We start from the raw sequence: 13,747 nt of genomic DNA, 5'->3' as shown, positions 1-13,747 counted from the left end.
AGTTTAGATCGGGTGTCATAAGAGCCTAGTGTCTGGGATTGGTAATATTTTCTTCTTAATTTACTTTTTAACATATATAGAGCTAACACAAAAGACTTCTAAAATGTAAATTTATTTTTTACTCTATATAGATCTAAACACACACACACACAAAACAGAAGCACATAGTGTTTCACGTAAGTGTGAAACTGTTGAAATGAGTGAGTGTAGTTTTCTGAGTGTCTTCTGAGATGGACCAGAGTTGGGTCCTGCCGAAAATAACTCCAATAGTAACTAATTAAAAAATAGGCAGGTAAAGGAAATTAATAGAAGAATGATACTGTTGACTATGTGGCTCTCCTTTTGAAAGCTAATTAGCTCAAGCCCTCTTACATGTACAGGTTAAACATGTCAGCACAAACATCATCATAATTACTATTCTCTATCCAGGTTAATCTTATTCAGGGGTGCCTGACCCTCGCCCAGTAGCATCCAGTGCAAGGTAGCAACCAAACCTGGACAAAGGCTGGGCTCAAACATGCAGACACACCCCTATAGAGCCCATTTAGTATTGCCAATTAACCTAACAACTTTGGAATGTAGGAAGAAAATGGGACTTTATTGAGAAAACACACATACAGTCGTGGCCAAAAGTTTTGAGAATGACACAAGTATTGGTTTTCACAAATTTTGCTGCTTCAGTGTTTTGAGACCTTTTTGTCAGATGTTTCTATGGTATACTGAAGTATAAGCACAAGGATTTCATAAGTTTCAAAGGCTTTTATTGACAATTACATTAAGTTTATGCAAAGTGTCAGTATTTGCAGTGTTGGCCCTTCTTTTTCAAGACCTCTGTAATTCACCCTGACATGCTGTCAATCAACTTCTGGGCCAAACCTTGACTGATGACAGCCCATTCTTGCATAATCAATGCTTGGAGTTTGTCAGAATTTGTGGGTTTTTGTTTGTCCCCTCTTGAGGATTGACCACAAGTTCTCAATAGGGTTAAGGTCTGGGGAGTTACCTGGCCAAGGACCCAAAATTTTCATGTTTTGTTCCCCGAGCCACTTAGTAATCACTTTTGCCTTATGGCACAGAGCTTCATCATGCTGGAAAAGGCACTGTTTGTCACCAAATTGTTCTTGGATGGTTGGGAGAAGTTGCACTCATACACACACACACGTAAACACACACATATACACAAAGAGGCATTGACAGAGTATGGAAAGTCCACTATGTCTGAGACATGGCACTGGATCACTGAGGCATCATTGCTAACTACATCATGACCATACTGTCCAAAAACATGATCACTTCTTTCTGAATGAACTTCTTGTTAACAAAATGTTCATACTTTCCAAATATAATTTTTTAAACAAAATATTTTATTTTTTTCCAAATAAAAAATATAAATATCATACAAAAACATTTGAAATTATTTAGCGAAAAGATACATTATACCAACATTGGCTTTCATTAACATTCATACTTTACAGATCAGTAAGACATACAGTACCACAACTTCTACTTATTTACTCAGACATACTGCATTCTAAATTAATACAAGACAACATGCCTTCTACAGTAGATTCAAAAAGACATTTCAATTGTTCCTTGTAAAGAAAGTGTGTTTTTTTTTCGCATTTTAGGTAAAGATATTTTGCCTGTTGTTATGGTTTGTGAGTTATGATTCTTGTAGTGAGGTAAGATCAGGGGTGGGCAAAGTCAGTCCTGGAGGGCCGCAGTGGGTGCAGGTTTTTGCTCCAACCCAGTTGCTTAATTAGAAAACAATCCTTGCCAATAATTTAATTTTATGGCTTGTTAGTGCTTTAAATCTGCCATGTCAGGTCATTCTCATATCCTAGATTTTTTTTCCTTTCTAAGGATATCACTTAAATGATTTGAAGTCTAAAACAAATAACTAATTCTCAGTCCTTCACTTGTTTTCTCTTCACTTTCCTACCAAGTATTTAATAAAACCAAATAGTGCATGATAAATACACACAGGTATAAATGGAAACAAACTAAATGGAGAAATGCTGGTTTCGTTTGTTATTTGTATCTTATTGCTAATAAGGAGCCATTAAAAACCAAAATACAGCTGTTTAAGACTAAAATAAACATTAAGTTTTCAAAACTTAGCAATTGAGACAATGAAAATGAAGCAGATGTGTTACTTGAGCAATAAGTGCTTCTTATTAAGCAATTGGGTTGGAATACAAACCTGCAGCCACTGCGGCCCTCCAGGAATGACTTTGCCCACCCCTGGGTAAGATACTAGAGTGTGTAGTGTAGAGTAAGTATTCATTGGAACATTAGAACTATACTGACAAGTACAAGCTATTCAGCCAGCAAAGAACATAGAGTTGTGGAAATCCAAAAAGAACCATTGTCTATATTCTATGTGTGTTTGGGTTGCAGCCTAAAGAAAAACCTAATTTAAAGTAACAATAAGGATCCACCATAGTAAATCCTTTTGCAATTTTAGATATTTCAGTTTTGTCAATAATTTTACCTTGAACCAGCAACAAAGATTTTAACTCTACTTCTTTCAAAACATTTAAGAAATTTGAACTACAATTAGTCATACACCCTGTATAACCGTTTACTTAAATTGAAAAGGTTAAATCAAATTTTGAAAAGTTTCCTCTCACCATAATTCTTCATTCCTGATGTTTAAGCCAGTTTTGCACCCACCTCTATAGCAATCCTTAAAACCTAATCTCTCACGTTGTACCTTATGAAAAGCATTCAGAACAACCAAATAAATAATATTATATGTACCTGTCCTGTTCATATACTTCTGTTGCTTTCTTAAAGAAATCTGGCATATTGTTGAAACACAATCTCCCCTATTCCTGATATATGACTTTCCATCTTTTCCTTTATTCCTGTAATGAATGTTATGCTTACTGATTTTTGCTTACTTTAATTAGCCTGATCACCATTTTTAGGTGCATTCAGTTAAAATCCAATAAGCACGCTACTGCCTTCATAATGTCTGTCTTGGCTCCCACTGAACCAATTTTGCGGAAATTTGGCAAAGGAAATTTGGCAGGAAAGTTCAAATTTCATTGATTTACGTTGATTTATGTTATGCGCTGTACACATTTTTGAAACTTCAAAATCTCTTATTTAAAACTTATCTATCTTAAAACAGATAAACATTCTATGAAACCTCTATTATGAGTTAGTTTACTGTTTTACATAAGAGAGGTTAATTCAGCTTGTATATTTTGTATTTTTCCTTTTTCCACATCTAAAATCTGCTTTTAATGGCAAAACTAATCGCCATTACAAGTTAGATAAATGCCAGGAGAGATGCATGTAACTGGCACCACTGATAAACCAGCTCACCTCTTCGGCTATTTGATGTAAGTTAAAGCAATAAGTCATTTACCTAAAAATGAAAGTAAGAGGAAAGGAATTATGCATGCATCACTCTCTTAGCAGAGAGTGAAAAAATATATCCTCAGTATTTACACAAAAAACAACCTTATGACTGCATTATCTGCATGTTGTAATAATTCAATGATTTTCGGAAACTGCTTAAAATTCAGAGAACAGTACTGGTATTCTGCTTTTGCCAAAAATCCACAAAATAATTATTTTCAACTATGTTTTGCTGTCATAAACATATTTTAGAAACACTGAGGGCACATGCTATAAACCCAGAGATCAGGGGCCTCATGTATAACGCCATGCGTAGAACTCACACTATAACATGGTGTAAGCACAAAAGTGGGAATGTGCGTACGCAATGAAAAATTCAGATGCAGAAATCTGTACGTATGCAAACTTTCACGTTCTTCCACTACATAAATCCCGATCAGCGTGAAAAGTAACGTACGTGCACGCGCCTTCTGTCCCGCCCCAACTCCTCCCAGAATTACGGCTCTTTGAATATGCAAATCAATATAAATAGCCTTCTGTGAAAAGACAATGGGAAAAGCACGGGGGGAAATATAAGAATTTCAGCGAATACCAAGTGGAGGCAAAGGAAAAACGTTCTATTTGTTGGTTTAAACAGTGGTATAATCAACAAAAGGAAGTTGATCGAGTGACAGAGTGTCGGAGAAACTCGAAGGCTCAAGTTCACAAAGTCGCACAGTGCCCGAAATAAAAAAGAAATCACATATCAAAGTCGCCGTGAAAAGGCGAGTCGTAGCCCACCGTCTGAGTGTCATATGAAAGCTTATTAGGGTACAGACAAAAAAAATAGGCACACAGTGGGAAAAAAGCACGAAATGTCAACTTTAATCCCGAAATTTCCACTTTAATCACGTAGTTTATTTTGCCATTAAAGTAGAACATCATAAACTTCATCTTAAAGTCGTTTAATTTACTAGTTTCTCAAATCCCATTGTAACTAAAGTGGCATATTAAATGCTTTGTTCTGTATTTGATCTTCTATGTGCTCTACATGTGTGAATCACTACCTGCTTCTTAAACGGGCTTTCTCTTTCTCGGACAGGACACACAATCCATTACATTCGTGATATTACAGCTCTCTGAATAATTAAAATACTGAGATGTATACGTGATATCTTTTTCATGATGATAGGAATGAAAGCATGTTATTAAACATGGGAACACGGTGGAGCAGTGCTTGTTCATGTCTCACGCAAGAGGCTTGCGGCGCCATGCGCGACCTTCGATGAAATAATTTATTACAGAAGTACTGTCTCTTTCAAACGTACTAACCTCCAATTCCTGTCCTTACTTTTCTTTCTCCAAAAACCCAATCGCCACACAATCAGCTATATAGACGTGAAGCCATTTGTAGGCTTAAAACGCCGATTCTTCAAAACTTTTATGGAACATTGAAATATCTTCGTAGTACATGTTTAATTATTATATCCATCTATCCTTCCAGTGTCGCGTCAGCACCAGTAAGAATACAACACAATGCAGGAACAATCCCTGAACTAGCTAGCGCTGCGGCACCGTGTCCTTGCATGTTTAATTATTAACAATAAAGATTATTTAAATGAAGTTAAAGTTTTATCTGTATAATATAATCAACATATTTTGCTGCATTTCATCTTAAAAATGAATACCGTCATCATATGTAAATACGCGCTTTATAAAGTGGCGCATTTTGTGCAATATTATAACTGTAATGCAAGTTTACAGTGAGGTAATTGTACTTATAAGTAAACAGTTCTACAAGGAGCACTTGATAGACTGATTGAGTGCGTTTAGAGTTCTTGGGATGAAACCTTTTCTAAACCGCGAAGTCCGTACTGGGAAGTCTCTAAAGCGTTTTGCCGTGGCTCAGGCAGCGTCTGCTTCATGCTGTATACTGATATTTCTCTTTCCGATCAGCTGCTGCTGTGATTCCCCACTCAGATACAGTGATATAAATACTCCGAGTGGTGCAGTGAGAGTACAGTAATATGGAAAAAGATGATCTACTGTGGCAACCCTTAACGGGAGCAGCTGAAAGAAGAAGATGCATTGAGAGTAACAACGCTAAAGCAGTTATGGTATTTGGAATACTATGGCTATTCCCTGGACCATTATATTGCTGCAGGTTAATTACAATCAGATGCATTACACTAATAAACAATATGCAGTTAGTTTCAGTGTATTTATAAAGCCGTGTCAGGAATGTGGAGCTAAGAAAGAAAGGGTGACCACACAGGAACAGTAGCACTGCTTTGACGCTGGGTGCCGCCAGTCTGCAAAACCGAGCGGAGAAATTGCGTACGCCAAGGTATGAGTTACCGTGGAAATGTGCGTGGCTTTACGCCAAGTTTAGGTTTTATACATCGTGATTTGAGCGTGGAAACGTTCGTACGCAACATTTCTGTGCGTTCGCACCATTTATACATGAGGCCCCTGCTGCTTCAAAGTGAACATGTTTAGGTTTTACGGTTTTTGTTTCACATTTGAACTACTGCTCATTTGTTATCATTTTAAACCTTTTCTTATCACAATTTCTAAACACAGACTCACTTAAAGCAATTATACAATGCACACAACAAAATGCCACAAATGTAACATGAGATAAAATAATACAGTTTAAAAATACCAAATTTATACTTTAAATTGAGATGCCTTTTAGTAATTATGAATTAAAGTGCTTCAAATGTTCATCAGATCAAAATTTCTATTCATTGTGTTATATAGTGCAAGACAAATTTATTATTACATCTGTTAACAGCAAAACAATTCTCTCTTTTATAAAGAGCTTTAAAAAAATGTAGGTTTTGGAGGTAGGACACATCACATTTAAAGCATACTTTAAAATTAGACATTAGCACCAACCCCACAACTCCTCCTCTCCCCCTCCTCATTCTGACCCTCTCTGTACACCTCAGCTTTGAGTCTGACTAACTGATGAGACATGTTTGGCACATATATCTTACCTCACTCAGTTATTGATTTTAAGATAATTAAACATCCAAAATTTTTAACCATCTTCTTACCTACTAAGCTAAAAACAATTCTTGTGCTTGTAAAGAAACTGCATATCATGTTTTCATCTGTAGTTTGCTTTTGTTTCTTTATATAGAGAGATTTTTTTATTTACTGTCCAATTCCTTTTCCTGTTAAGTGTTGACTGAGTTTACTCTACCGAACTGAGTGTCAGATTTGTGACCATGCTTCACTCCTGACTTCAACTTTTTTGCTTTTTTGTTTAGTCCTCAATCTCTATTTATATTCGGTTTTCTACTCATACGGTGTAGGTCTGAGCAATCTGTTAAATTATTTTTTCATTGATGACTTTCCCAAAGTGTTTAAGTAATGTTATGTAATTACGGTTTTTGAGGATTAGAATTTCACTCTATCCTTTCCCAGCTCTATCCTTTTTCTTAGTTTCAGTGGATTCCAATATTATTCAGACCTCTTCACTTTCTTCACACTTTTTATTGTGTTGTAGATTTAATTTTAAATGGACTTTGCCATTTATGCCCATTAGTCTACACTCAATAATGCATAATGACAAAATGAAAACATGTTGCATGTTAGCAAATTCATTAAAAATCAAAAACTGAAATCTCTCATTCATTTAAGTATTCAGACACTTAGTTCAGTACTTTTTAAAAGCCCCTTTGGCAGCAACTAAAGCTATGAGTCTTTTTTGCAAGTCTCTTCAAGCTTTGCACAACTGGATTTGGACAGCTTATTCCATTCTTCTGACAGATCCTCTCAATCTCTGTTAAATTGGAAGGAAAGCATCTGTAAACTACTATCTTCAGGTTTCTCCATAGATGAGGTTTAAGTCTGGACTTGACTGGACAATGCGTTGTCTTGGTTGTATGCTTCGGGTCATTATATTGCTTAAAAGTATAAACCCCATTTCCAAAAACGTTGGGACACTTTCTAAAAATGCAATAAAAACTAAAATCTGTAATTTGGTAATTCACTTGAACCTTTATTTAACAGGCAAAATGACAAAGAAAAGATTTTCATTGTTTTCACCGACAAACTTAAATTCTATTTGTTAAACATAAGCAAATTCAAAAAGTGATGCCTGCAACACACAAAAGTTCAGCCAGAGGCAAGTTTACCACTGGGTCACATCCCCTTTTCTTTTAATTATACTTCTTAGTCATTTGGGAACTGAAGAAACTAATTGCTGCAGTTTTACAAGTGGAATTTTTGCCCATTCTTGCTGTATACAAAACTTCAGCTGCTCATCAGTCCGTGGTCGCTGTTATCTGATTCTCCTCTTCATTACGCGCCAGACATTTTCAATAGGAGACAGATCAGGACAGCAGGCAGGCCAGTCAAGCACACGGACTCTGTGTCTATGAAGCCACGATTTTTTAATTTGTGCAGAAGGAGGCCTGGCATTGTTCAGCTGAAATATACATGGAGTACCTGAGAAAAGATGTTATGTTGATGGGAGCATATGTCTCTCTAAAATTCCAATTTAAGCCTCCGCATCAATGGTGCCTTCACATACAGATCCCAAATTACATGGACACTGATGCACCCCCATACCATTACAGATGCTGGTTTTTGCACCTTTCATTGATAACAGTCTGGATGGTTTTGTTCATTTTTGGCACATAGAATCCGACATCCGTTTTTCCCCAAAACAAGCTGAAATGTAGATTCATCTGACCACAGAACACATTTCCATTGTCTTTTGTTTCATCTCAGATGAGCTTGGGCCCAGAGAACTCTCATACATTTCCGCACAAAATTGATGTATGACTTTCTCTTTGCATAATACAGTTTCAGGGAGCACTTCTTGATGCATCAGCGGAATATGTTAAGCGACAGTGATTTACCAAAGTACTCCCGAGTCCATGTGGCTATGTCTGTCACGGTAGCATGATGGTTTCTAATGTAATACCGCCTAAGAGCTTGAAGGACACGCACATTCAGCAGTGAATTCCGCCTTTGGCCTTTATGCACAGAGATTTCTCCTGACTCCCTGAATCTTTTCACAATGTAACTAACTGTAGATGGTGACAGACCTAAATTGTTCACTATCCTGCACTGAGAAACATTGTTTTTAAACTGATAGATAATTCTCTCATGAAGTTCAGCACAAAGTTGTGAGCCACTACCCTACTTCGCTTGCAATGACTGAGCCCTTGCTGGATGCTCCTTTTATACCCAATCTTTATACCCACCCGTTACCAGTTAACCTGCTAATTGAGGTACCTTACAGAATGTTACTTGTATAACCTTTACAGTCTTACTTTGCCTCTGTTCCAACTTTTTTGGAGTGTGCTGCAGGCATCAATTTCTAAATTTGTTTATGTTTAACAAACAGAATTAAGTTTGCCTGTAAAAACAAAAAAAATCTTTTCTTTGCTCTTTTGCCTGTTAAATAAAGGTTCAAGTGAATTACCAATTTATAGATTTTAGTTTTTATTGCATTTTTTGAAAGTGTCCCAACATTTTTGGAAATGGGATTTTGTAAACTATTGCTCCATTGTGATGTCACATGCACTCTGGAGCAGTTCTCTTCAAAAATCTCTCTGTATTTGGCTGCATTCCTCCTTCCCTCAATTTTGCCCTGCCAGTGAGAAGTACACCCATAGCACGATGCTGCCATAATCATGCTTCACAGTAGGGATGATATTAGGCAAATGATGAGAAATGCCGTCTTCACCAGACATAGTGCTTGGAGTTCTGCCTGAAGAATTCAATTTTTGTCTCATCAGACCAGAGAATCTTTTTTCTCATGCTCATGAGTCCTTAAAATACTGTTTGGCAAATGTTTACTCAAGAATAGTTTTCATCTAGCCACTCTACCATAATGGATGGAGTGCTGCTGAGATGGCTGTCCTTCTGACAAGTTCTCCCTTTTCAGCAGAGGACTTCTGAAGTTCTGTTACAGTGACCAGTAGGATCTTGGTCACCTCCCTGACCAAGGTCCTGTTTGCCTGGTTACTCAGATTGGCGGGCTGGCCAACTCTAGAAAGAGTCCTGGTGGTTCCATACTTCTTCCATTTCACAATTACTGAGGCCACTATGCTCCTGGGAATACTAAAAGCTTTACAAATGATTTTACACATTTTCCCTAATTTATGCATTGCCTCATCACACTTTTATTGAGGAGGTGGACAGAGATTTCCTTGGATTTCAAGGCTTGGTTTTTGTCCTGACATGCAGTGTGAACTGTGGGACTTTATATACACAGGGGTGTTCCTGTCTAAATTATGTTCAATTAATTATGTCTGCCACAGGTGGACTCAAGTCAAGGTCTAAACACATCTCAAGGATAATTAAATCAAACAGGATGCACCTTATCACAGTTTGCCATAGCAAAAGGTCCTGAATAGTCACATAAATGAGAGAATTCAGTTTTTGAGTTTTAATAAATTCGCAATTTGATTGCAAATTTTTCTGAAAACGTGTTTTCACTATTTATTTTATTTAATGTAGATTGATGGGCAAAAATGACAAATGTATACATTTATAATGAAATCTACAACACAATGAAGTAAATTTTTGACATTTCACTACTTAGTTTTTTTAATTGATGCTGTTCAAGAAGTGGGCTGCAGGTGATGTTGTGACCAGTCTTCCTGAGTATTGCCTCTCTGTGAGACTTGAATAATACAGTTTAATCTCCAGAGAAATTTTATCAGTTACAAATGTATTTTATTGTTCTTAGTTATTTTTTTCTGCTGTGAGCCATGGAGGGATAGTAACTTGTGTTATTCACAGGCTGGTTGCGTTTTGTGTGGTGTTATTTTACATATCTCTTAGCTTTCCAAATGTTGTCCTCCAGAGAGACACAGTCCAAATACATTTATTGGGGTTTATTGCTGACTCCATATTGGTGAGGTGTGATTAAATGCATCTCTTGTTGTTTGTGTACATGAGTATGCCCTGCAATGGGCTAATTTTCTATCCAGGGATGACATGCTTCTGGTATAGGCTTCAGCTCACCACATCATACTAGTAGCAAATGCAAGGAAAAATATTTATAAATGGATGTTTCTTTATTGAGTTTGTATAATACTTGAAATTCTGTCAAACTATACAGCATTCTGACAGATTCTTGTAAATAGTTCTGAATGTACTTGGCAGAAGAGGGAGAAAAAGTTGTCATGAGTTTGATCCGACTGTGCAGTACTAGAGTGATGTACCGTGTCAGTCATTTATGAATGTAATGAGAAGTGAAACAAAATGAAACATTTTATTGGCTGAGTTACTGAGTCCTATTGTGCAGGAAATGACTTTAAAAGACTGTTCCCGAAGGCAAGTTCACAATAGTAACAACTTTCATGAATTAATAAAAATGAAGAATGATAAATAGGTACCTATACTTCATAAAGTACACCCTGAAAGTAGAAAATTTCAAACTAACATAGACAACAAACAGTAAATAACTGAATCTAAAATATTATACTTTGTGCATGACCCAATCCTAAGTTTTGAATGCTCCAAAGTAATAGAAGTCAATCAAACAAGGTCAGTGTATCTCCCTAGATGTTCAGTAATTTCCACTTTAGCCCAGGATAAAATCTGAGTTAAGTGTTACTGTGTAGGTGTAAGCACACAAGGCTTATGTATGAATGGTCAGTAAAGTTAGGATCTGAGCTGTTTTTTAAAGGCACTTCAAAGTACTTTGCTGTGCTATTTCTCACCACATATATGGTAATGTACATATGACAAGGTAATTGTGATTAGACTTGTGAATGCAGGTAGAGTATTTGAATTAATAGGTATGCTTTGGACCCTTGTGAGTATTCAGTAGTATTAGAGCCATCTTCTCAGCTATAGACTTGTACATAGTATTACCAATTTATTAGACATTTTGTAGTTAGCTTCTAATGATCATTTTGCTTTCCACATTCTAAAAGTATTTCTGTTGTCATTTTCACTGACTGCTTATAATGATTAGAATTGCCAGTAACACACTGAAAAATGTTTCCATATACAATAGCAGCAGAAAAGTCACAAAACAACCATTAGCTCATCAACCAAAGTTTCAGTCTTCAAACTCTGTGACAATGCCATACAACCCATATTTCATATTTCAGTATAAAACCTGCTCTTAGAAGACTGTAATAAGGTTTTGTAACTCAAGGGTGCAATGAAACTGTGGATGCTCCATAATATTTTATTCTGTTCCCTCAGGTTAAACAAAACAAACTGGAAGGCTAGCAATACTGCACCCTAAAAGGGCATTTAGCTTCCAGGACATCACCTGTTTCATTGATAATCATCTCTGTTAGTGCTGTGGAAACCACATATATTCTGTTGTTAGTGTGTTTGCTGAGGACTCCCTTTAGGCTATTCCTTATAAAATTAAATGAAGTCTACAAACATATTGCATACAAAACAGCAATCACTTTTATCTAATATATCTGGGGTAACTAAGCAGTGCAGCACACACTCCTCTGTCATCCCTACTGAACCTATTAGTGCAGCCTGATAGCTGTCTTCTTCATTTAAGACAGGAGCTGCTTGAAATTCTGCTAACCAGGGAAAAAAAGAAAGTTCTAGTTTTGAATCTTTCAGGTTTACACACTAAATAAAAATGTAAAAAGACACTCCACTTCCTCATGAAATGGTTATTTGCTGTATGCCAGAAGCAGACGTTTCTGTAAAGAAGCTATAATTCTTGTTTGAACATCTGTTACCAAACAACCAGTGCATGTTTAATATTTAGGGAAACAATACTAAATGTCTCCTAACTGTTCTTCTACCATAAGGGCTGTTGCTGTGGAATGATCTGACTGTTTTGACTTTGCTCTGTCATTACATTATATGTGCCTAGCTGATTACTGTGCAGATTAGGGGCATACAACTAAAATGTACAGCACCATAAGTATAGCTGAACTGATGTTTAAAAGTGAAGTTTAAATTGTGTCAAGTCAAATATTATGTTATGAACAACTGCTCTCTGCAACTCCAATAAACAGGTGGAAGGTTTAAAAATGGATCAATGTATGAATGATCAACAAGTGATATCAAACACTGCAGATTGCAAGTATTGTTTGGTGTGAGATAAATGTTACTTAAAAATATGGAGTAAAAAATTGAAAAATTACTTACATTTCTTTCCACCGCTATTAGCCGGTCACTAAGAGGTTCAGTACCAACTCTTGAATTCTTCTGTTCGTGGCAGTTAATATAAATCTGTGCAATGTCAGTGTTATCAGAAGTGTTTTTCTGGTTGTCACTAACATTTTTTGAGCCGGCGACCTGAAGATCACAATTATCAACTTCAACTTTGTAAGAAGAACTGATAGACTGTTTTGCATTCTGAGGACATGAGCTTGTTTGCAGCCCATTATTATCATATTGTGAGACTGATGACTGAAGCTGAATCATACTTTTTGGTGCCTTTTCTTGGTTTGCCCATGATTTGGATTCCTCTGTTCTTTCCAATTGTTCCTGTAGCGTTCTCATCTGGAAAAATTAAAAGAGGTAACTTAAATATATATCAGAAATAAAATCCATCCATCCATCCATTGTCCGACCTGCTGAATCTGAACACAGGGTCACGGGGATCTGCTGGAGCCAATCCCAGCCAGCACAGGGCAGGAACCAATCCCGGGCAGGGTGCCAACCCACTGCAGGACACACACAAACACATCAAGCACACACTAGGGCCAATTTAGAATCACCAATCCACCTAACCTGCATGTCTTTGGACTGTCGGAGGAAACCGGAGCGCCCGGAGGAAACCCACGCAGACACGGGGAGAACATGCAAACTCCACGCAGGGAGGACCCGAGAAGCGAACCCGGGTCTCCTAACTGCGAGGCAGCAGCGCTACCACTGCGCCACCGTGCCGCCCAGAAATAAAATCATATTTAAAAAAATGTTAAAAATTCAAGAGTCTAAGGAAATAAAGAAGAAAAGGACAGCAACTATTTTTCTTACAGTTTTTCATTTTGTGAAATCATTATATTTTTAGATAATACATTCCGCACAAATAACTTAGCTTGATTTAGAAACAATTTTAACAAGTTAAAATAGTTCAAAAATGTATATTGAAGAGCAATAGCCGAAATAATGGTAAAAAAACTGAAAAGAAATTAAAAACATATACATATGTGCTAGGATTAAATCAGTTAGGCTATTTTACTTTATAAAAATACCGGATAACACAATTGCCAACTGAGATAAAAAGCCGCAGTGTATACGAATGCTAGCATAAAACCAAAAAGTAAAACAAACGCAAATTTCCAGTAATGTAAAACTAACTATTGCCTATAGGTCAATTTGCAGGGTATCTGGATTGTACCTCCTCTAATTACATGTGCTTGATTCCAGTTTGAATGAAGAGTTAATGAGGTTAAAAGGAAAGGCCTCAGACCAAGTAAGCTAAAAA

General features: G+C 36.7%; 1 protein-coding gene across 1 annotated transcript in view; it reads right to left on the bottom strand.

Moving 5' to 3' along the window:
* Positions 1 to 13,747, bottom strand: part of LOC114653961 (girdin-like) — a 159,808-nt gene that overhangs the window by 34,410 nt on the left and 111,651 nt on the right. The window contains exon 21 of the mRNA XM_028804485.2: positions 12,463 to 12,819. Coding sequence (XP_028660318.2) covers positions 12,463 to 12,819 — 357 coding nt within the window. The remainder of the gene's footprint in view (positions 1 to 12,462; positions 12,820 to 13,747) is intronic.

Source organism: Erpetoichthys calabaricus, chromosome 1, assembly GCF_900747795.2.
Source record: "Erpetoichthys calabaricus chromosome 1, fErpCal1.3, whole genome shotgun sequence".
Taxonomy (NCBI): domain Eukaryota; kingdom Metazoa; phylum Chordata; class Cladistia; order Polypteriformes; family Polypteridae; genus Erpetoichthys; species Erpetoichthys calabaricus.
The sequence above is the reverse complement of the archived record's forward strand: the minus strand, read 5'-3'. Positions and strand labels throughout refer to the sequence as shown.